This window comes from Labrus bergylta, chromosome 5 (assembly GCF_963930695.1).
Source record: "Labrus bergylta chromosome 5, fLabBer1.1, whole genome shotgun sequence".
NCBI lineage: Eukaryota > Metazoa > Chordata > Actinopteri > Labriformes > Labridae > Labrus > Labrus bergylta.
In genome coordinates, this window is record NC_089199.1 from 18,005,311 (window position 1) to 18,029,965 (window position 24,655).

Sequence of the window (24,655 nt, forward strand, 5' to 3'; positions counted from 1 at the left end):
AGGGTGAAAGAGAGACGGACAGACAGATTTGGATTGGACTAAGGGGAGGAAATGTGGCTTTTAGAACCTGCCACACTAGTTTCCGTCGGACGGCAGCGGATGAGAAGCGTGTTTCTTTTTCTACGGCAGGCAGAATGAAAAGAGCCGTGTTGTACAGTAGGCTGATGTCCAGGACACAGCTGGAGGTGTAAAACCCCTCCTGGACACGACTCCTGCCTGCAGCTCTGGCACCATGCTTTGCACACCACACTCCTCCTGCTACTGTACAGCGCTGCTCCTCTCCTCAGGCTGCCATGTTTCTTTCCATCAGTGTCTTGTTCACGTCACTCGATGGAGCCAGCTGTGGCAGACACAGGAGTCCACGTCGGGCTAGAGCAGTCGAACACCTTTACTGACACTCATCACTGTCATTCAGATCACTGAGGCTTTTTGAACATGGAGATGGTCTGCATTAAAGTCACTTTTCACTTTGTGTGTGTGTGTGTGTGTGTGTGTGTGTGTGTGTGTGTGTGTGTGTGTGTGTGTGTGTGTGTGTGTGTGTGTGTGTGTGTGTGTGTGTGTGTGTGTGTGTGTGTGTGTGTGTGTGTGTGTGTGTGTGTGTGTGTGTGTGTGTGTGTGTGTGTGTGTGTGTGTGTGTGTGTCAGAACAGTAAGGAATACGGGTGTTTTTCCTTCCTCGCGTGAATACAATGCGGGAATCTCTATCTCATCCCTTGGAGTTACAACTTACACTGAGCATGTTTCCGACATGCTCGGTGAGCTGTAGCACCGATTGGTGCACATACACACACATTGTTACTGCATAAACTCCCTCTTATTTCTCCTTACTCCTCACTCGGTCTCTCTCTCTCTCTCCTCACTTAACCTTGCCTGGCCCCGTCCTGCAGCTCTCATACGGCCCCGCCACTCCGCAGAGATGGATTAAAAACTCACTGCAGGCTAAGCTGTATTATGTAAATAAAAGTTCCAGACTGACTGGTGTGGCAGGAGATGTGGAGGAGAACTTGTTGAGTGTGTTTTTGGGTGGGCAAATGACTGGCTGGGTGTTGGAGGTGTCACCTTCGCCGACACAGCTGTCAATGAGGAGAAATGGAGGGGGAGACAGGGGCATAAAAGGGGGGAGGGGGGGTAAAGGAAGCTCAGTTGAGGAAGACTAAACAGGGTGTCTTCTGGGGAAGCAGGAAGTGAAGGAGACGATCCATCCATCATCACACCTCTATTTTGTCTTTCTCTTTTTGTAGGCGGGGTCGACCACAGCGAGCGGCAACATCCCGCTGGTGCTCTATGACGTGTGGAAGAGTCGAGGAATTCCAGGGTGAGTGTGTGTCCCACATAGTGTGTTACCCCATCCCATTTAAACCCTCCTCTTTTACATGATTTGATTAACCCGGTCTGCTCCCTCGCGTAATCAAGTTTGATGATAGATTTCTCTCTCTGGGCGACACAAATTTACAGCTGCAGCTGAAAAATTAAGCCGCATAAAAGCTTTTCCTGCCTTCTTCCAATACCTTACCATTGATTAAGTCATTACACGGTCCCATGCAAAGGTTTATATTTGAGCGTTGTGATGTTTTTATAATGTGCACGGACTAAAGGCCAGGTCTAATGAGGCCGCAGAGGGCCGCCAGCTCTAAAACAATCCCTCACTTGCACTGAATAATAGACCTGCTTGTATACAAGCTGCCATCATTTAGTTAGGATGCACCTCGACTTGATGCTCAGAGCAGATTTGCTTTGAGGCTGGGCCAAACACCAGCGGGACATCTCTCTTCCCTCGTCCTGTGTCCCACAAACACACTCTGTGTTATTGTTTGTTTGTGGAGGCTGCAGGGCTGAAATCAACTCAGAGAGAAAAAAAACATTTCACATTTTAAATGGAGCAAGGGGGGGGGGGAGTTCCCTACTTCAAATATAATCAAGGTCATGTCTGAGGCCACTGAACATTGCCGATGAGATCATAGTCTGTGGGCCTCTGTGCAAAAGACTTAGGGTGCACTCACACTAGGAAAAGTTGTCCTGTAACGTGCTTAAGTATGATTGTGCCCCCCCCTCCCCCCATTCCCCCTACTGGTCTGCACTCACACTGCTCCAGGACTAACCGAGCCTGAGCACGGTTACCTCTTGTTCATAACATCTTAATAGAACACGTGCATGGCTTTACGTAATTATGAAGTGCGCTCGTTAACAAGACAGGCAAAAAAAAGAAAAACGAAATGGATGTGTGCCTGAGTCCGTGTCAATACCATCGAGAACAACACAGAGAACACGGCAGCTACTTTACTGACTTTGTGGCTTATTTTGAGTCATTTTAGTCAGATTCAGCCAGAGCGCTCCTGGATTTCTCCATAATAAAGGCTGTCCATGTTGTGTACCCGTGCTTGTGCTCATGCATGAACTGTACCGTGCTGAAACACACCTCTCAAGCGTGCCAAGGAAGTGTACCGTGCTTGAGCTAGACTCGTGTGAGTGCTCCCTGATGAACTGGACTTTAACGGTGAAGCGTGTTTGACACGGTACAGATTGCCTTGTGTCAGTGCGCCCTAAAGCTCACTGCCCCAGCTGCAATATTGCCCAAGTGTTAAAGGAGAGCTCTGAAGCCAGTCTGTCCACCTCTTCACCACACAGCTCTTCTCCCCCAACTATCTCCTGTAGCCACGTGTTACATCTACCTAGATTGTGAAACCCTGTAATAATATGCACCACTGGTTCTACAACATAGTGAACTCCTGAAGGTATCCCTCTTCTCTCCTGATATTTGTGAAACTGGAGTAGGCAGAGAATGAGAAGAAAGAGAGGAGAGAATGAGCGGCGCAGACAAAAGCAGAGTGTGTAGACAGTAAAAAGGGGGGCTCGCAGCTCCGCAGGGCCAAAGGCCCGCTGGTTGCGCTGGTGCATGCCTGATACAAATTGCTGGGGCTTTAAAGCTGTAATTATGGTAATAGGCCCAATTGCAGTGTAGTGAAGCTCTAAAGTGCTTCCATGTGTGTGCCGTGCCCCAGAGACCCCGGGTTAGCAGGGAGCAAAGGAGCTCACAGTGGCCTCCCTCAGTAACCTACAAAACAACCAAACTGCAGCAGGAATCGTGTCAAAACAAAGACTAACAAGCAACATGTCCCCCAGGCTGTGTCTACTCTGAGCCTTATTAAAAGCAAAGTGGAAGAAAAGTAAACAACGGACATGTTGGTGCCACATACACACAACAAAACTGGAAGTTTGTGGTTAACCTGAAATGTGCTTTGATTAAATCAAGGGTTTTTGTTGTAAACTGAAGAAATAAAGTCCAGCAGTTTAAGCCATTTATTCAAATCCTTAACCGCACTTTAGTTGATCTTAGTGAGTCACAGGGATGAAAAAGACACTAACCTGCTGCTTATATGCAGTTTTCTACTAAGTCATTTAAAAAAAAAAAAAAAAAAAATCAGTAAATCTGCCCAAGGAAATAAAAACGTTTCATTCTAATTGGTGCAAGTAGAAACCTCAGACAAACCATTTCATTAAACAATAGTTTAACGCTCATAAATATCTTCATGGACTTGAAAAAAATGGATGAATTTAGACTTTAAAAAACATGGCACCTTATGTTGTTTAATTCTGCAACACACCACCATATAAGGCAACCGTTTCATACAAAACGAAAATGAATACTACACATCTGTTACATGGATCTGCTATTGCACACTTTGACAAGACTTCAGATGTTGTATATTGTTCTTAGTTTTAGAAATCCCCCCCCCCCCAAAACCAAACAGAGTTATTCTGTTTCTAAGTACACACCAATATCTCTCACCTTTTTGTAAATCGCAGCCTGAATGATCATAGTTGTAAAAAAAAAAAAAAAAAAAAAGGCAGGGTAAGGATTTTTAAAATGATTTAATTTGAGAAAAATAAATTAGTTTGTGCACTGTCGTTTAAAAAAATATAAATGTTCTTTGAACAAGAGAATATTGAATATGAGGTTCACTGTGTGTGGCACACATTTGGGTTTTATGTTTTTATGGCAAATGTTTTAACATAATTTTTTTTTAATCATTTAGTTTTACTTTACAGAAATGTGTGTACACCCATCTCTTATTAAAAGAATCATAACTTAACCATAGACTTAGACTTAACCATATCTGCTTCTGTAAAGTTTAAGGTTTAAACCCTCTGTTTAGTTTATCCTGTGAAAAAGTTGCAAAACCAACTTTCAACACAGCCTCACATTGTTCCTGCTCCTTCATCAGCGCCAGAAATATGATCCCACGAACATCTGAAGGTTTCCACCCTTCTCTTCTTCAAGACTGACGCTTTTGTCTCAACTTCAGCCAAGACATTTTCATTCTCACCGAGTTCACCACTATTCCTCTGTTCCCTCCTGCCATGCGTTCAAACTATATTTAGTCCCAATCCCCCCCGGAGAGTGGATTGGCCGACTATAGAGGAATGACTGCTCTCAGTGGTCGGCGAGGCTGTGATGTCAGAGTGAGTCGAAGCACCTTGGGGAGCAGAGGGGAATGTTTGAGCTCTGGCTCTGACGTCTCACAGTCCACAGGTGGGCCTGATCCCAGACAGAAAATATAACTGCAGTCAGGAGCTGAGACAAAACAAGAGCACTGAGTTTAAGATTAGATCATTCCTTACACTACTGATTATCAGTCTGACAGCATGAATCCAAAAAGGGAGAAATGCTTGGACTGTTTGTCCACTGTCTTGTTGTTTAGACGTCCAGCTGCTCAGTATATACGTCTTTGTTTCTCTCTTTCTGTCATTAGAGTTGATCAGCAGTAAGCTCAGTGCAGCTCTCTATCATCGTATGCTGACTCACACCAGGTTCATTTTTGAACAAACACATTCTCATCAGGAATCATCTATAGTCATTTGATAGATGATATGTGCCCCCTGGAACGGATGTGTTGTCCACAGTAGTTCGGGTGAAGCGAGCAGTAAGGGTTCCTTTCTAACTTTTTGTACCATCCGCCATTTATGTCTGCAAAGTAAATGCAGTTTTCTTTGGTCCAGAATATCCCTCAGTAGAGTAGGGTCCGTTCATCTGTTGAGTCTCAGGTCAGCAGTAGAATATAAGTTACACAGTTCCTTCCCTCTGGATCACTTCAGGGGTATGAGCCTGAAAAAGAAACTGATTTACCCCCCTAATTAACAGGAATCAAACAAAAATAAAAGCATCATGATGATAGATTGGTAAAAAGTCAGCAGTAAAGATTTGTCAGGTCTGTCATCAAGGGGAGAAGAAAACAACTTTTAAAATGCTTTTGTGTTAAATGGAGGTCTGATCGATCATCATTTCTGATTGCTTCTCATGTAGTCAGAGAATGTGAATGCTGATTGGCTTTCACGACACAGCGAAAAGCAGATTTGTGGCTTAGTTGAGAAGTTTCATCTTCAACGGATCCTTAGCTTCACTGTCATGCAGGTATCTGTTGGATTGAAGCCACAGAAAGCTGACGCACCTTGGATGTGGTCATTAGATGCAGTGAGAGACTGGATAAAGCTGGTCAGGGTGTGTAGCTCATGTATTGAGATTGGGCCTAGCTGTTTAGGGTGAAAGTTCTTGACCTTGAAAACAGAAGTTTCCTACCCTCAAGGTTAGGTTACTTGCTTTTTTTGGCGCAATCTAAACCCCTACCTTGATTTCACAATGTGATGATGCCGTGACTTTTCAAAGATTACAACTATGATCTCATCGGCTTACTCCATGAAAGCTGAAAAAGTACTAGTGTGCACACATCCAAGCAAAATACATTCAGGTGCAGGACGAAAAAAAAAATATGAACTGCAGAAAAGAGAGAAAGGTCCGCACACTGTTCAGCTCCCAATGAGCAACTTTATTAAGGGCAACGTTTTGATCCAAAGGATCTCTTTCAGGCAAATGTGGCAGGAGACGAGCAGTCTTTTCTAAAGTCTGGCAATCAGCAACACAGTCATTGCCAAACTGACTGCTCGTCTCCTGCCCAGTTTGCCTCAGGAAGATCCTTTGGATGTTGCTCATTGGGAGTTGAGTTTTCTTTTTTTTCTCAAATCAATCCAATATGCCAAAATGTGTCATTAAAAGATATCATCCAATCATTTTAAAATGTCAATCCCAGTATGAATGAACTATCATGTGTGACGTACATAATTCATAAATAATGTTTTTCAAGAAAAAAACTAAAGTAAGAAGGAATATTGTTGTTCACTTTTAGTCCCTATAGGGTGAGTCATATCCCAGAGACCAGGGCTACTACATTTCCCATAATGCAGCTCAGCTGTTTAAGAGGTTCCCAGCTTACTAAATGCTATCTTTTAACCCACTATCACAACTTACTCTAAACTAAGTATAAACTAATAAAACAGCCATTGATGCCTTCTGTTCATGAGGCTTCTCTTCATCTGACAAAAATGGTAAAGCAATTGTTATATTTCAAAAGTTTTCTCTACAAAACAGGACAGAAACAGGAGTACACACACACACACACACACACACACACACACACACACACACACACACACACACACACACACACACACACACACACACACACACACCCCCGCAGATGATGAATACAGACAGACATTTTGTGTGAGCAGACGCTTCTCCTCACACAGGCACGCATCCACAAACACACAATGCTCTTCATCCGTTAACATCTGGCTCGGCTGGGTCCAGACCATGTGAGTGTGGGGGCGGCTTGGCAGACAGAAGGTGTTGGTAGGCAAATTCACGGCAAGGGAGAGACAGGCAGGAAGAAATAGGAGAGAGAGAGAGACATGTAAAAAGATGAGAAAAGTGAGCACATGTCTAAGAGGTGGATGACGCAGCAAGGAAAAGAGACAGTGGAGAAATCCCCGAATAAGTGAGCCAGCTGAGGGGGCCATCATGGACAGAGAGATAGAGAAACCACTGAGATAGAGAAATGGATGGATGGACAGCAGAGGGACATGTGTGGATGTCATCCGGCCATCAGTCAAGCATAGAGAGAAAAAAAGAAGAGGGTTGGGGTGGGGGGGGGGTTTGGAGCTCCAGGGAGGCCCTAGGGTGGGGAATTGAAGCCTAATCCCAAAAACAGCTGTGTGTAGTGGGGACGGTAGAGAGAAGAGGGGAGTTGTTCCATGGCTCATCACATCCTCTGACCCCCGCAACGTCAACAGCTCCATGTTGGGCCTCAGATGCTGGAACATGGGCCCCTGGCTTTCTGCAAGGTGGTTCCACCAACAAGGCCTTATGTCTGACCTGCTTCTATGCACCAAACAACAACAAAAAAACACCACAAGGCTCTGCTAACACGAAGGAGCCGTAACTCACTCACAGATAATGTCAGATCAGTCGAGGGATATCTGATTCAGATCCTGATCAGTTGATTCTTTTGTGAAGAGGCGCTCCTCAGAAAATAAATATCTGAGTTAAGGAGTTTGCATGTGCAAAACCAATTACATTCCAAACATTGTAAGCAAAATATATAACTCAGCAACTGCAGCAATAAAAACAGCCGGGATCATGGCAGTAATGTTCATCTGTGATTTTGTTAAACAAAGCATATACTGTAGGGCCCTGTAATACAGTGGAGATTCTAGGGTTTGTAGGGGCCCTGGGCAAAAGTTACGTCAGGGGCCCTCTGACCAGCGCTCTGCAGGGTAACAGGAGTAGATGCGGTCAGATGGGGCCCCCTTAAACATTTTTTGGCGCCAGTGTCATTGGTATCATTCCATGACTAAACAGACAATGCACACCAACAATCAAGCCCACAGATGTGAATGCAGACTGTCCAATATCCATTATGGACTTATCATGCCTTGGATTCCAGCAGCAGAAAAGCAAATAATTGTTTACAGACTACCTTTATTTGATGATTAGCATACATATAAGATCCTGTTGACGTGTCTGTAGATTTGAATAATTCATAAGGTTAATTATTGTGAATAAGGTCACAAGGGAATGCTTCAGGGTATTTCATTTTAATCTGAGCATTAACTTATTTTATACAGTGTATGTTCTGCTTGTTCAGGAGCACTATGTAAGGAGAGAAATAACATAAGGACTGAGATCCCGTGTAGATAAAGGTGCACCTTGCTTCTTAAAGGGAATGAGAGGTGACAACGCTGTGCCTGGCCTCGCTTAGCGCGCAGATTTTGCGCCACTCAACAAGAAAAATGTGGTGGCACACGCCCCCGATATCACTTTGTGCCATTTGCTTCAGACCATGTGTTTCATATCATCTTAATAGAGCCAGCCATCTCAAATTCGTATCTATTTCTGCATTAACTAAAAATGTAATGGAAAAATCCTGTGTGGTTTCCATCTCAGACCAGGGCCAAACTTTGAGGCATCATCCCTGCCTCTAATGAAAAATGAGCTCAGACTTCCTGGGCACAGATCCGTGAGAGGTTTGTGATAAACATGCAGTAAATTGTCTGCTAATTTTAGTTTATTTCTGCTGTCAAAATGGACATTTGACTATGGGGTGTGTATGTGTCTTCTGGGTCTTTCTGGAGCCAGCATCAAGTGGACACGTGAGGAACTGTACATTTCTGCGCTTCTTCATTGGCTTCATTTTTAATCACCGAAGGTTCCCGCTATTGCTTTCTCATGTAAAGCATATAGAATGGGATTATTTCATACTGATGAACACTTTACATAGCAGCCTCTGTCACCAGTGTGTGAACGTGGTGTGAATTGGTGAAGTGGACATCTGGTGTAAATCACTTGTGAGTTGTCAGAAGACTTGAAAAGCGTCCAACAAGCTTCAGTCCATTTAACATTTAATATTTTAATGATCCTATCAAACTGAGATTCTATCATACCGCAGTCAAACAAGACAATAACCACGTGAGCATGGTTTAGTTCAAGATATCCCCATTTGTCTTTGTCATTGACCACATCTGGAAAAACAAAAACACAACAATAAATGGATGGCGTGCAGATTCTGAACACCACTTTGTGTTCCTGTATGATACAAAATGTAAAGAATGTGTGCTCTCTCTTTTCTTCTGCAGTCTGTTTGCGGGCAGCATCCCGAGGGTGACCTTCATCAGTGTGGGTGGTTTCATCTTCCTGGGAGCGTATGAGAAGGTCCGCACCACTCTGCTTTAGCTCTCTGTGACTGTGCTGAGTTTTGACCTGAAGGACGGCAGGGGGAAATGCCCCCCCTCGAAGTGGCACCCTCGGCCTCGTCCCCTGGGGGGGGGGGGGGGGGGGGCTTCAACTTGCACCTCAGTGCTGCAAGGCCCCCGAAGAGGCAACAACCACCTGATCCTATGAGTAAGAGTTCTCCTTAGGTTACCCAGGGTGCTTCATTCCTGCTCATCAGTGACCTGCTGATTGAGTTTGACATCCTGATCTGGAGCTTCTGTAACAGCAGCATCAGTGTGGAGAAGTGAAGCCACTCCCAATCACCAGAGACTCACAAGGACTATCTTTCCATCTTTACAGTTTAATGTGTGTGTATTTTTTAATTGGTTAAGCTATTAAACACTGTCTCTTTTATTGCTTTGACTGAGATTTCATGATTGCTGTGGTTCCTTTAATGTCCCCACAGGGGTGTTTCATGATCTCTTTAGTGCTCCGTCCATAATTTTTCCCTCCGCTAAGCCAGGCCACCTGCAATAAAGAGCCATGGGGGAGAGGCTGGGTAATATCTCAGCATTGTTACATTCCTGCTGAAGCACATCTGAGCTCATCCACCTGCAGGACATTTCATTTTATACTGAGAATGTGCAACAATGAACACTTTATGCAATTAATGAGGCTTTCGTTTAAACAGGAGCTGTTGTGTTGGCTCGGACTAAAAACAGAATTGATCATTTGTTTATTGTCAAGAAATGTATTCAGTGACTTGAAAAGGCTACCTTGTAGTCATTAATAGTCGTGTTTGCTTAATTGGGGCGTTGATTATTTAGAAAAATACTGAAGTTGACAATGTTTTGTTGATTTCAGGAATCGAGGAAGTGGTTTTATAGTTAGCCACAGTCTGAGGGAAAAACAAATCACTGCTCCATCAAACAAAGATACTTAAAATAAGGTTTAATAAGATGACAAAGTCATGAGTATAGAGAACCATATTGTAAGAATAGTATGATAAGAGATGTGATAATCAGGGCTTCTCTGAGAGAATATTTTAGATTTAAATCAAATATATTACTTGCCTAAGATTTGAGTGTGTCACAGCACATGTAAGTAGAATGAGTAGTACACATTGAATCCACTTACAGGACCTAGTTACTTTGTGTAAGTCTATTTCAGATTGTTTTTTTAACAGGGTTAGTCACGTCTATTTTATAAATGCAGTGAACAAACTCAAGGATTTGGAACATCTTATTTTCCCACTCTGAGTGGTATGGAGCCTCGCAGATGGTTTTCATTTCACTTGCCAAGTTTCCGGGATATCAGCTGTAGACTGCATGTGGGGAATTAACTTGGGAGGAATATGTTTGTGTTGGGAGTTTGTCCAAATCGATCCATTTAAACATCAGTTATTAGGATGATACAACATGATATACAGATGGCGTTGCATCTGGCCTTACACAGGAAATGATATGACTCTGTGAAAATCTGTTAATTTCTCTAAATGTCTGAGCTGCAACACAGGTTGGAATGAATTGTAGCATATAAAACTGGATTATTGGATTCACCAGGAATGTATTTAATGGTTTACATGTTAAAGAAAAGACGTGCCCTAAAAGATACCTACATTATTGGCATGTTGAACCAGTCCATAGTTAAACGACTAACAAATCATTCCTCTTTGTCTGATTATAGGAAGATTATTTAAATGATAAATGCAACAACAGTTGACTTAATAAGTGTTTTCCTTCCTTTTATTCAGTGAATAAGCTCAGGGTCCTTGCAGTCAGTACTGAGGTAAAACTAGGGACTTGTTAAATGCTGTCGGTTGCAGAGGGAGACAGATGGCCTCACAGGTGGGAGTGTTTGTCATGCTGCTTATCACTAGGCTGTTGTACGACAATGGTCAGCGTGTGATTGGTGGAGGCCACAGCCAGGAGCATGTCAATCATCCAGTGACACATATCCATCTGGAATGCACATTCTGGCCAGCTACTGACCCTCAGTCCGCCCTGACTCAATAGCAAATATTTTAAACAGCCCGCAGAAGGAAAAAATATGCCTGCTGTCTTTGGAGCTTCAGGGAGCCGGGACACATTCCTGTTGGGAAGGTTTTAGCTCTGTGTGTGTGTGTGTGTGTTTGTATTCCATGCACAAACTATCACTGCTTTGAAGATCAAGGTCTCTGGGGTTTCATGTCTTTGTGCATGCTCCATTTGAATTGATGACTTCTCCATAACGGCTGTGACGTGTGAGGAGCGCTAAATGCTAAGTCAGCTGCTCAGAATCTGTTGTCACTGAAGCATCTCCCTTCATGGTGTTTATGTGGGCAATAAAACATGATAAGAAACACTTGCATTAATAGCAAAATGGGATTTTATTCGACACTTCAATGCCATGTTAGACACTTCACTGTTTCAGCCTTGACATTGGTACAATGGTTCAATAAATTACTCAGCTGCAACCTCACTTCCTCTTGTCCCTTTTACCTGCTACACTAGGATCGTTTGTCCCACAGGGATCTCTGATCGGTCTTGCTGGTAAAAAAAAAAAAAAAAAATCACCTCCTAAAGGTGGTATCAGGTGTAACTAGAGGAGCGTGTCCTCCACTTTACCTTGATAAGGCCACAGGTAACAGAGCACACATACACTACTACACAATACAACAACTTTGATTTGTGAGCCAGCGTGTTCAGGCCCTGACTGCGTTACTCCTCCAGGTTTGGTTAGAGCGCATTTCACAAGCTTCCAAACTATTCACAGCATGCGGCCGCACCTTTGGTTACCTGAAACTGTGTTCAACTGTAGTGATGATGAAAACGCATCGATTAACGCAACAGAGGCAGAAATACTGGCCATTTGCCTGTGAATGCACAATGGTGGATGTATAGGCACATTACAGCAGTAACAATCACTTCCCTGATTCTCCATCTGTCTTAATTGAATAGCATAAGAATGATCTCATTTTGAATTTGGCCAATTAAACATCAGTCCTTGGGCTCACATGCTGTAGATGTCATTACGAATGCAACGTAGTCTACGTTAGCACACATGTGGTTGCAAATTTTGCCAAGTCACTATCTTGGACAAATAAAAAGATCAATCAGAGAAGAATATTTTCTCCCAGCAAGATCAGAGCAGCTTCAAAGTACCTTGCAGTATTGTAAAACAGGTAGAAGAGCCTTAAAGGTCATGTACTGTTGGATTTACTGTGGGAGAGGAATGTCTCCTCACACAGAGGAGCATCCTGCATGATCGGCTTTTGTATGAACTGAAAATAAAAGTGTCGTCCTCAAACATCCCGGCCTGTACCATCAGACGTACCAAAATATTTCACATAAAAGCTCGTCCTTCATTCAAAAACATTGAGTGTGAACTGTGTTTCTGTAAGGCCATGTTTGGCAGCGTTTGTCACAAAACTTTCAAGTGCAATAAAGTGTTGCTATAAAGAGTGTACCAGAATCTCTCATGTAAAGTCTCTTGATATATGCTATTACAAGTTGAGTTTTCTTTGATCATGCAATAAGGCACCGCAGCTGACGGTTGGTTGAAGCTGAAAAAGGCTGTTTTTTTCGATAGAAATAAAAATACCATCACTCCTTTCTTTTTCATGCACATAAATTCAAATACTCTTTTGTAAAAGTTATATAATATATAATATAAGAAAACTCTTATGTACAGTCAAATGTCCAAAGGTATATTTCTCTTTTTCCCCTGCACATACATACACTGTACAAGATTCCCTACATTTACATGCTTCAAATGCAAGTCACATTTTCTGGAGCTAGAATTCTTATTGGTCACCTCCCACATGAAGGTTTTTAACTATGTACAGCTGATACGCTCAGATGGGACGCCACCCACACAAGCTCCGCCTTCACACTCCGGATGCCCCTCCCCCTCCTTTCTTTCTCCTGGTTCTCCATTTCAGTTCAAACCCAGGAGGTTTAGGATCAATAGCCTCGATATGAGGTAGCAGTTTATTTCCCAGTGCAAATTTTTTTTTTTTTTTAAAGTCCAAGTTTGGGGCTCGATGGAGTGCCTGCTAGTCGCTGGCTCTCCTTAGGGGGGCGCTCTCATTTTGAGAGGCTCGGAGGGTATGTCCATTGGACAGCAGAGTCTGCCTGATCTCAGGATCACAGTCACTGTCCACGTGGCCATGGCACGTCACTGCAGCCAGCTTTACCGGCTTGTGGAAGGAGTCCTCCTGTGATGGAGAGCACGCCACCACTGAGGGACAAAGAGGAGAGGGGGAGAAGAAACAAAGTCAGTGATGTGACATGTGCGCAGACAAATATGCATTCGGCTTTAGAATAGAGAGGCAATGGAATGTATATATAGGGCTGCGTTGACATGTAGAGGTGAGAATCGGTATTTGGAGGCCACTGGTATTAGTCCTCACTAAAGGAGATGAATCCCAGGACAGGCCCAGGCGTGCACTTTGGAAGCAAAGGAAACTCAGTGCGTCTTTGCAGAGAGATCTCCTGAGGGGCTCTGGGCGTAAAACTATGATACACTGTCAAATGCTGCGAGGAGCCAATCCATCAACAATCACATTCAAAGGAATTTGCCTTCCTATATTGCAGCTAGTTTCTCATGGCTTCACCTCATATAAATGATATTCCAAGAAAAACAGGAACAGTTGTAAAAAAAAAATAAGTGTTAGGCCCGTGGATACAGCTGTGAGCATTTGGTAAGAGACTTAGAGCAGTTCATGCAAAACGTTTTTTGAAAGTATATTCAAACTCTGCTTCCTAATCATCTCACCTGTTCTATCACTCAGTTGTAACGTGTTGTGATTTTTTGGATAGCCATGCAAGTCCTTTCGGATCCCGTTGTGTGTCCCGTTGCAGAGGGGGGTTGACAGTGTTTCTGAGTCGTGCTGCTCCCCTTGGAGGCAGTAAGAGTATGATGGGGGTGCAGAGTGCTGTTGGTAGTCCATCCCTCCTCCAGGGCCAAACCTGTGCGGCAGGTAGTCGGGATCTTTGGAGTAGTTGCTGCTGTTCTCCATGCAGTCTGTACACACGACAGCACCGTCAAATCCTGCAAGCAGGGGAAGAAAAATATAAACGATTGGGAGAAAGAAAATCCACAAATGTATGTCAACACTGTGGTGAGGGCGTCTGCAGTAATTATTTCTGACGCTGAGCAGGCCAGCACGGACAGCAGCACTCCTTTCATGGTTGTGCAGCACAGCAGCTTTGCTCATGGGAAGTGGGAGAAACTTTGCTGGGGTGGATAAACATTAGAAAAAAAATGAGCGGTACCTGTGGTGTCTATGATGTGTCCGTTAGGCTGAGGTCCAATGCCTGCCTCTACGCGGATACACACATCCTGGCGCTCAGAGAGCGTGCCCTGGGAGGAGAGGTAGCTGGGTACATCTGGTGGAACAATCGTCTCATCTGAAAGAAAGGAAAGATACCAAAACAAAACATTACTACACAGTCTGTGGATACTGTGCCACTAGTGCTCAAAGTATTTATGTGTATCAAATGTGTACTACTGTATATAATCAGAAATGTGAATCTTATTAATGTCTTTAAGATCTTTGTGTAAAGCAACTTGTAACACTGTTTGATGAGTGCTATACAATGTTATATGTATCCATGACAACAGGACAGAGTAGCTTACCTGTGTTGGTGACACTGCACTCCTCGCTCTTCTTCCTGGTCTGGTAGATGATGCACACCCAAACAAGCGATGTCACCACAATACTTGTCACCACGGCGATGACAATGATCCCTATAGTGACTGTGATCGGCCCCGTCGACGCCGCACATGTGCTGCGGCGCCGAGTCACCACCAGCTGGCTGTGAGCGCGCTCCGTCCCCAGCGCGTTGGACATGAGGCAGGTGTAGCGCCCGGCGTCCTCCAGCGAGGCGGAGCCGATGACCAGCAGCTGGTTCCCCGGGGTGAAGTGATGTCTGTCAGAAGGCCGTAGAGGCTGGTCATTGCGCAGCCAGGTGATGCGAGGCGGCGGGCTGCCCAGGGCCTTACACTGCAGAGCCACCGTGTCCCCGACCACCACGCTGCGGTTCTCCAGGTCCTGGGCCAGGCGGGGGGTTTCTGTGGAGCAGAGGGTGATGAGTTTCACATAAAAAACAATATTTCTGAGGTCAGCGTTCTAACTTGTACTATTGTTATTCTATAGCTACAGAGTTTTAGGTTCCGCTCTCAGGTTTCTGCTGCAGATCACTTTGTTCGCAGTATTGATTACTGGCTGGAGAGTCAGCAGGATACACTGAGCACAAAGTGGGATGATCCCACTTTGATATCCAACAACTGAAACTTATATCATGATGAAAGCCTCATCTCACCATCACAATTTTAAATCTGAGCTCCCATCAGTCTTGCTGACAAATTCAAACATTTTAATTACAGAACACACCAAGATTCAGTTGGGGAAGAATCCTCTTCAGAACAATGTTTCAGTGTTTTCAGAGCAACTTTTCATTCTGCTGAATAGACATTGAACTGAGTCAGTGTGGGTGTGTGAGTCTCTCTCCCTCTTGAGGTAGGCCTCTCTGACTGAACACTTCCCCTCACAGTGGGACATACACAGATTAAGAGATCTCACTTAACCCTCTTCAGTCGCCCCTCTCTCTTCTATCAATACTTTCTCCCCCTCCATCAATCTCCTGCTGTCCTCTACCCCTGCACCTCTTTCTTTCATTCTCTTTCTTATTTCTTTTCTCTCTCACTTCCCTACCTTCCCCCACCACACTCTCATTCCAGTTCTTCTTTGGCTACCATTTCTCTCCCCTGCCACTCTTTTCCAGACAGGGGCCCCTCAACTGCAGCCACCCCTCCTCTCTCCTTCCCCTCTGTCTCTTAAACCCAAACATCACAGATTCAGTGCGGAGGCATGGTGGCTCGCTTCAATATTTTACATTGTTGAGTGGATTAGCACTCAGCTTGAACTGCTGTGAAGTCTAACAAGTTTCTCACAAGTCTCACAACATGCAAATATGCCACTAAAACCACCTCGACCACTCTGTTAGTAATACGTTAGGAAGTGTTGTGTCAAAAGGGGGGGGGATTTAAGGCTCGTTACTATAAATAGAAACAAACCCCCAATAGCTGTGTTCGACTGCTCTGCTCAGTCCAAAGACAAAGGACAAAGATGATCTGTGGTCTGAGAAGGTTTTGTTTGATTTAACAGTGTAAAACAGCCAATAAACTGGGAGCACTGAGGCCTGCAGTGAAGCAGCCATGACTGTCCCTCCCACTGGGAGAGGAGAAGGGAGGGGTGAGAATGCCTAACAAACGTCCCTCTGTGAGCCCCCCCTCTGTCACCCACCATCCCCCCTTTGACCCCCAACTGTGACCTCTGGCCCTTGACCTGCAGCACGGCCACAGCTGCAGAGAAAAGAAAAATATAAAGCCTCTCATTCTGCAACCTCGGACTGACCAATTCCCAACCGAGTGCTGAGCTATTTACAAGTGGAATGTGGGAGAACGAGCGACACTGTGTTACACTGAACACAAGAAAACTTGACTCGGAGGAAACGTGACAGGAGTACACACCTAGCACTGTGAGGGTGGCGTTGGCAGAGACGGTGCCAGCTGTATTTTTGGCGGTGCAGCTGTACACGCCCATGTCCTCCGGCTTGACGTTCATGATGAAGAAGACGTCGTCATCGGGCATGACGTGCATTCGTCGCTCGCGTGCGGCGGGGAAATCTGTGCCGCCGTCTTTCTGCCAGGCGATCTGCGGTGTCGGGTGTCCCTCTGCGGCACACTCCAGCCTGGCTGTGTGTCCAGTCCTGATGGTGCTGTCCCTGGGTGTCTTCACAAAGGACGGGAGCACTGTGGACACGAGAAACACAGTTAACATTAGTATATATGTACAAGACAAACTTTCAGCTAAAGTTGAATTTTTTTGCATTTCCCTGATTCATATGGAAACAGACCTCAACCTTAGTCATTCTTTCTTTTTCTATGACAAATTGGAGAGTTGGGTTGGTGACCATGCAGCCAATGTTCTATTTTAAAACCTCTGAGCTGATACTGCTGGAGAAGTTTGGGATCAGAATCTTGATGAAGTTCTCCTAACCACAATTTCCCTCCTGCTGCTGGAGTGAACTTCAATGATTCCATGATTTTAAACGCTTAGTTAACCGTGAAATACTTTATATGCGTGTGCCCAAAGATAACAATCAAAAGTGAACTTAGTGATGAATGCAGTCCATTTGCAGTAAAGCAAGTGACAATGCGGAGAAGAGATAGCCCCTTTTAGTGCTGACATCAATTTGTTCCGAATACCATCCATGGAGAGATAAGAGGCCGAGAAGGAGAGAGAGGACTTTATTGAAGTGGAATAGGAAATCTCTGCATGGCCACATAGCTGAATGGCTCCTCTGTCACACAGGACAGTTCAAAACAGGCATTTGATTTAGTGGAAATGATGCTGCATCACACATATTAACAGAGATAGTTCTTTTTCCCCCTGTGGGTTGTTCTCTTACTCTGGATCTCTAATATTCTCATACTTCCCCTTAACATTTTAATAAACATCAAACTTTTTTACAATATCAACTCATACACTCTAAAAAGCAACCTACCATTGACAATGAGGCGAGCCTTGCTGGAGTAGGTGGAGCCAAAGTGGTTGGTGATGATACACTGGTAACGGCCCTCATGAGCAAAGGTGACATGCCGCAGGTGCAGAATTGTGGTGTACTCCATCACACCTCCGCCGGCACCGGGCGCGTCAGATGTTGCTCCCTGATGGTGAGCACGCACATGGGCGTAGTTTTTGGTCTCAGCATTGCGAAGCAGCTCCTGGTCCTTTCGCCAAGCGAAGGTCATGGGGGAGGAGCTGCTGCTGGCGGCCGTACAGGTGAGCTTCACATCGCTACCGAGGACTGTCACTGTGGTTTCTGGCTGCACAGTGATTTGGGGCTTTGGAAGATCATCTGAAGGGGGGGAAAGAAAAGACAAAGTCAGTTAAAAAAAAGAAAGTATCAAAAACCTGTCAAACATGACAAATGTATCTGTGCAGTGCATACATTGGTTTAAAAATTGAATTTAAATACGAAAAAAAAGGATCCATTTGCATATCTGAAAATCAGTAACACACAACTTTGAGCAAGTTGCGCGTAACGGATCTTGCCAAAATGTCAAAGAACCTCTTGTGAACAGATAAGACACATCCACAGGACTCACCACAGACAAAGCTGCTGGGCGGGGCCTGGAAGATGTCGGTGCCCTTCAGGCTCTCTGGGTGAGCACAGGTGGCGTTGACTCCGGCCTGCAGACTGCGTGTCACCAACCAGTCGGGCAACCAGTGGAGCTGGCAGTCACACAGGAAGCTGTCGCTCTGAATTAGACTGGGGAGGGAGAGGAGAAGAAAATGAGAGAGATAAGTGGATGTGGTCTATAACTGAATATACATTTAAGCTGCAGGTTGTGATTTGTGTTCATCAATCATGTGGATTTGTGTAAATGCAGTAACAAAACTCACAGGCTTTTGAGATTCCTCATTTTGCTGAAGGCATCAGGCTGGATGGAGCGGATGGCATTCTCTCCCAAGTTCCTGTAGGGACATAACACACATTTTCACATCAGCTGTGAACCACTGCATCCACACAGGGCTTCATTAGTGAGAATATGCCTCCAAACCACGGTGAAATATATGTATGTCTGAGGCTAGATGGCAGACATTCTGTCCCTCCCCACCCTTATTTAACAAAGGCCTGTGAAAGAGCTTATAGGAATCCCATTGCTTGATGACTTTGTTCCTGTGCAGAGGCAGGGAAAAAGGCCAGAGTTGAGATTGTGCTAAGCTAACGTGAGGGAAGCAGCTGGGTGCTCGCAAAAGCCGCTGTGTTCTCCTTTTACAAAGACGCTATTAAATTGCTAGCAGTCTGCTCTCTGCCAGCTACTTTTGGTAATACGCCCCACACACACACACACACACACACACACACACACACACTCTTTCTCTCTGTCTTTCTGAGAGGAGTGGCAGCTAAGCATTGTGGGATACTCACAGGTGTTCCAGGGTCTCCAGACCAGAGAAGGCTTTCTTGGCCACCGACTTGATCTTGTTTCCAAAGAGAGTCCTGCCATTTGCAAACATGAAGAATGTTGATAGATGAAGAAGGGAGGAAGCGGGTGAGAAGGGGATGGCAAAGGTTGGGGTAGAGAGAGAGAGAGAGAGAGAGAAGCACAATTAGCCAGGCTGAATCTGATAAGAGTGAAGGGATTGAGGTATTGGAAATCTGAACTGTGCAGAGATTAGCCCCTGAGGAAGGGTGAGGGAGATTGGATGGGGTCGGAGGATGGTGTGGGGGTCGGGGGGTCGGCTGGGCTCTGTGCTGCTCATCAAAGACCACTCTTATATTTATAAGATTTTAAAAACAATAACTGGGCGGGTCTGTGAGTGTGTATGAGCTTGTAAAAACATACTTGTATCAGTGCATGTCGAGTCTGGTTTGAGCCAAGAATTGATTCACTCTAGTTTGGGGTACTAATCTCTTCTTCCTCCCTCTCTCCCCACTGCCACCTCCCCTCCCTCGCTGATCTCCTGTTGTAGCCATCGCTTCACAGGAAGAGGAGACACGGCTGGCTGGTTTACAATGAGGACCCCAGTGTTCAGATTCATCCACATGTATACACACAAACAAACGGCTGTCTTGTCATGTAGAAGATGAGAGGACATTTTTGCAATTTAGACTTTGAAAGAGTTAAAAAAAAATGGAATAAATCCCAAGATCTTCTCATCGCTTTCTTTGTGTTCTTCAATTTCCCCTCATGTAGCAGTTTTTTTTTTTAAGGAAACCCAGTGTGTGTGTGTGTGTGTGTGATGGACACTTTGATGTTCAACCCCTGCTTTCTCTTCACTGCATCTCTTTTTCCCATGGCTTGCTTTGCCAGCGCTGGGATGCGGCGGGCCGCTTCCACCAGCGCTGTGACAAAAGGGGTAGGGTCAGAGGGCGGGGCGTTCAAGGCGTTTGATGTTGATGACTGAATGCAGCCCTCAATTTCACCCTCTCTCAGCCCCAAACAACAAGAACTGGGAGAGAAGGGAAGAGAGAAGCGAAGGCATGGAGGAGAAATAGAAATAAGCCTATTGGGGAGCGAACCCCTGCCAGCTCGAAGAAAAGCTCTTTCTCTCTCTTTTTCTCCCGGTCTTTCTCTTTGAGCAGTGCCCACACTGGGAACCATCTTGGCTGGAAGTCATCTTTTCATCCTGCAGGTTGATGATTGCTCCACAGTGCCAGAGCATGCACGTCCGCTGTAATTTCTCAACTTGCTAATTCTTGACAGTGAACTATCTGGATTGATGAAAACATCGATGAGTAATCAGGAAAAACAGATAAAAAATGATTCACTGTATCTCCTTCTAGAACTATTAGCAGTAACAAGAGCCCAGTCTGGCCATAAAGCTTGGGGGAAACAATGAAATCATAAGATGAAAGCCAGATTGAACTGGAGGGAAAGTTGCCTGAACTTCCAAAAGCAAAAAAAAAAAAATCCTTCCATGTTCAAGATCAAGTGTTGTGCAAAAGGAAGAGGGACCCTGTAAGTCACTGGAAACTCCTTACCAAGTGAAGTGTGGCCGTCCTGAGGGGAAGGATATCACAAACTCTGTAGCCTTAACTTGGACTATTTTAACTTATCTGGCAAGGAACGGCAAATTGGGATTTGGGGGGGGAAGCTTCTTGATGCAAAGGCAGGAGAAAGCTTTCATGTTTTTGCGACTGTTTTTGAAGAGCAGCACAGAGGGATGGAAAGGAGGGGTTGATAGCAAAGTAGAGGCAGAGCGAGTTAAAAAACAAAACAGGGGAGACACTCACAACTTGTTTAGTCTGTCCAAACCAGAGAAGGCCCCGTTGGTGTCCTCTATTGTCCCCGAGATGTCGTTATGGTCCAGCTCCCTGTGGAGAGAGAGAGAGAAAAAAGAAGGATAAGAGAGATGGAAGGAGGAGGGAAGACGGAGAACAGGGAAAGCGTTTGCCAGCGCTGTAGCGTTTCACAGCCCTGGCAGAGGATGGTCTGGAAGTCATGGGTTACCCTCTTCACCCAACCCCCCCCCCCCACCATCATCCTCCCTCCTCTGCACCTGGCCTTTAGAGCCCCTCTGTCGCTCTGCTCTGCCAACCAAGCGCATTCTTTCCTTAGAGGCATGGAGGAGGAGTGTGCATGTGAGCATGAGTGCATGTGCATTGGTCTGCTGAGGCAAACAGAGAGCAGGGAAAACACATGTATAATTCATGACAGTGTGGGGGGCCAGGCGAGAACATAATGGTTGGTCTGAGTGTGACAGGTATGGCACAGCAAAAAACTATAGCCTGTGGTCTTAATGAGGTTAGATGGGGGGGTTACGACATGGCTTGGCAAGGACAAAATGGATCAAATGAAAAGAGTTGGAGTAAAGGGAAAAGGGGCTTTTCAGAGCTTATGGGGTTTTCCAAACACTTGTTGAATGAACTTTATTCCTCTTTGCAAAGTCTAAAGAATCACCTCTGTAGGTGAAGTCATGGCTAAATGGCCACCAATCCACCCCTCTGCTTGGTCATCGAAAAGAAAAACAACTGAGACAGAGGACTCCTCTGAACCATTAAAAGACTTTCTTTCAAACTTGAGAAAGACCTTTGAGGTTGATGGCCAGACACACCCTCCAACATCATCACAAAAGCCCCCTCCTCCCCTCCTCTTCCCGTTGCTTTCCAAGCATCTCTTATCCCCCTCTGCTTCTTTTCAGACCCCATTGGCCACTGTCTTAGTTAGACCGGACAAGGGATGCCAATTTCCTACTCTTTCTGGCTGGCTGGATGTGAATGGCAGTTGCCTTGTTAAAGCATGGCCAGTGTCGGGGGCTGTAGAGCGGGGAGAACGGTCACAGAGAAGGGGGGGAGGGGAGGGGAGGGGGGGGGGGGGGGGGGGGGGGGGGGGGGGGGCGATGAGCCAACGACCCCCGTTGCCGAATTAGAGGGCAGGCTGGCTTGTTTGGAGCTTTCACACCCCGATGCAGGCTCCAGCCCCATGCCAGCACGACCAGCAGCGCAGGCCCAATTAAAACTCCCCCGGCTCCTTTTCAGGGCTCAGCCTATGCCTGTCCTCCCCTCCACTGATTAGATTAGGCCTGCCTCAAAGATACAGTGCGCGCAGGAGTGATACAAGAGAAGGAGTGAAAAAGACAAAGATACTGTGTGTGTACTGAGGGACAAGACAAAGATAGAGCATATCAAACGGGAAGGAATCAGCATTAAGTGTGTGTTTAAAGACTACTGATGATTTAAACAAGGGAACAGTTATAGACAGATATGGAAATCATACAGCAGTCAGAAGCAAATCTCCCTATCCCACACATTTTCCTCTGCAGCTAGTTATCTAGCACCCAGCTAGCCAGCAGAGAGAGGCATTTTGTGTCTTCACTTGTCAACCAGCTGTGAGAGAGCGCTTGTCCAGAGAGCTTTGGCACAACACTCCTCTCTGGCTCTCACAGCCTGAGGGGACATAGCCAAGAGGACCTTGGTAGGAACCAAGACCCCCAAGTCTTACTCCTGGATTTATTCCTTGGCTTTCTCCTTTTCATTCCCTTCTTTTTCTTTATTTCTTAAAGCCTGTTCGAGGCCGTCTGTGAAAGGTGGATCGGTGAGAAAAGGGACCTCTGTCTTTTATTTCAAAGGCTGGAAAGGTTCTAAAGTGACACAGAAAGCTCTCACATCCAAGGGTGTTTGGAGCCAGTTTTAAGACAAAAAAAAAAGAAGCAGACAAAGAAGCAAAGTGAGAAAAGTTGCCACAGAAACCACGACAATCGTGTTGCACAGACTCCTCATTCAAGTAAAAGAAACTCACAAACAGACATGACTGCAAATGAGATCAAGCCTGTCTCAAAAAAGTAAACAACTGCTGCACACTGAAGTCTAATGAAGGGACTAGTTGAGCCTAAATATCAAATATCACAGACACAAAACCAATACTAAACATCTCACTGCTCCCACAGGCACATAGTCTTATCATCAGCAGGGGCAACACCATAATGACTTTTCTGTTGGGGGTCGTTTAGGGCTTGGCTGTTTGGGGCAGGTTGTACTTACAGGATGCGTACAGCCTTGAGGCCTCTGAAGGCTCCCTCTGTGATGTGGCTGATGGAGTTGTGTCCCAGACGGAGAGCGTGGAGATCCCCCAGCACAGCCAGACTGCCTTCATCCAGACGAGTCAAGTTGTTGTACGACAGATTCCTGGAGAGAGAAACAGAGCATGAGACTTACAGAAAGGGAGACAGGGATGAAGAGAAAGAGAGGGAGGGGGGGGGGGGTGTTCTGTGTGAGGTCTGGAAGGAGATGACAGGTTGGCAAAATGCTGAGGCAGCTTGCGACATCATTATACTTAAATTTCATGCCTGAATCAGTGTCTATTTGCCACTCTGTGATGTGTTTTTCCATTGTGCCTTTTTATTCCTCACAAGATGTTAACAGAGGATGAGCTTAGCAGACCTTAGAGCTCCACTGAGGTCTTAACCATTTGACTGGGGGGAAAAAATAGTTTCTTGGTTAAGAGCTTAACATGTCTACAACCTCCTTTTATAAGCTTACATGAGCATGTGGTAAACCCCAAGAGAATACACTATTACTACTGCAGCCTTTATAGTGATACTTATTTTCAGATCTAGGCTTCAAATGTCATTTTTCTTCTGAGGCTGGAGGGAGTCTCCATGCGATGGTAACAGTGCATGCTTTTCCACTTAATTTATATGAATAATACGCGAAGATCAAGCCTAAAAGCTTCTTCTGTTAGGGACTTTCGGTTTGTCGAGAACAGTTCATTCTCTTTGCTGAACTTGTCCTGTACATGTGAGAAGTTTTTTTCAGACATATAACTCACCAGCCCAATTCAGACTGCAGTTAGTTGCATTACATTCCCTCTGACGTGTCGCCTCCAATAAGAATATCGTGGAGGCGGGGCGAAATGTGACTTCACAGACTGGGACACCAATATTACGTCGCAGAATCAATATTAATGCACAAGGACGTGCTGACGGCTGAGCTTAGTTGCAGAAGCGCAGTATGAAAATGGCTGCTGTGAATCATTCCTGTAGGAAGACTGTGACACCCACTCTATGACAGCTGAATCATACATTCATAACTGTACTGAAATGATTTGTCATTTTCCTTATGGCCTCATTTGATTTTAAAGGTCATAAAAAGGAATCAGTATTAATGTCAGCCTGTTTCATAACCAGCTAACGCCTCCTCACAGCAGCTTTGAAACATCTTATGTTGAATGTTAAGAGTGGTTTAGTTTCATACTTTTAATAACTCATGATATTTCTGATTCTACATTTTTAATAAATGTTATTATTGTGATTTTTGAACAGTGCTCAAAGGCAGTATTGTGCATTTTATTGCCCTCTCGGTGGCCCTGGCTGTCTGTCTCTGCTGCCAGGCCTCAGGTTTGCTTGACCAGTCATGTGTGTCGAGATTCTCCCTGATGACCAGCTCAGCCTGGTCCAGTGGGAATGTAATAACAGCCTCCTCATAAAGACAAGTCACTCTCTTCTATCAGTCCCTGGGGTTATCATAACTCTAGATAATAAAAAAAAATAATGTAAATACTGGCTAATGCAGCACTGGGGGGATTTTTTCAGGGAGCAATCTGTCATTCTTAG

At 45.1% G+C, this 24,655-nt stretch overlaps 2 protein-coding genes across 2 annotated transcripts in view; one reads left to right on the top strand and one right to left on the bottom strand.

Moving 5' to 3' along the window:
* Nucleotides 1-9,456, top strand: part of slc25a26 (solute carrier family 25 member 26) — a 53,315-nt gene extending 43,859 nt beyond the window's left edge. The window contains exons 9-10 of the mRNA XM_020633095.3: nucleotides 1,241-1,314; nucleotides 8,967-9,456. Coding sequence (XP_020488751.1) covers nucleotides 1,241-1,314; nucleotides 8,967-9,063 — 171 coding nt within the window. The 3' untranslated portion in view covers nucleotides 9,064-9,456. The remainder of the gene's footprint in view (nucleotides 1-1,240; nucleotides 1,315-8,966) is intronic.
* A 1,935-nt stretch (nucleotides 9,457-11,391) lies between these two features.
* The window catches only part of lrig1 (leucine-rich repeats and immunoglobulin-like domains 1), a 34,969-nt gene continuing 21,705 nt past the window's right edge, over nucleotides 11,392-24,655 (bottom strand). Inside the window, exons 8-18 of the mRNA XM_020633111.3 lie at nucleotides 23,085-23,228; nucleotides 20,838-20,918; nucleotides 19,029-19,100; nucleotides 18,500-18,571; nucleotides 18,202-18,365; nucleotides 17,598-17,951; nucleotides 16,561-16,842; nucleotides 14,665-15,099; nucleotides 14,301-14,435; nucleotides 13,801-14,076; nucleotides 11,392-13,263 (exon numbers count right to left, since the gene is read on the bottom strand). Coding sequence (XP_020488767.2) covers nucleotides 13,079-13,263; nucleotides 13,801-14,076; nucleotides 14,301-14,435; nucleotides 14,665-15,099; nucleotides 16,561-16,842; nucleotides 17,598-17,951; nucleotides 18,202-18,365; nucleotides 18,500-18,571; nucleotides 19,029-19,100; nucleotides 20,838-20,918; nucleotides 23,085-23,228 — 2,200 coding nt within the window. The 3' untranslated portion in view covers nucleotides 11,392-13,078. The remainder of the gene's footprint in view (nucleotides 13,264-13,800; nucleotides 14,077-14,300; nucleotides 14,436-14,664; nucleotides 15,100-16,560; nucleotides 16,843-17,597; nucleotides 17,952-18,201; nucleotides 18,366-18,499; nucleotides 18,572-19,028; nucleotides 19,101-20,837; nucleotides 20,919-23,084; nucleotides 23,229-24,655) is intronic.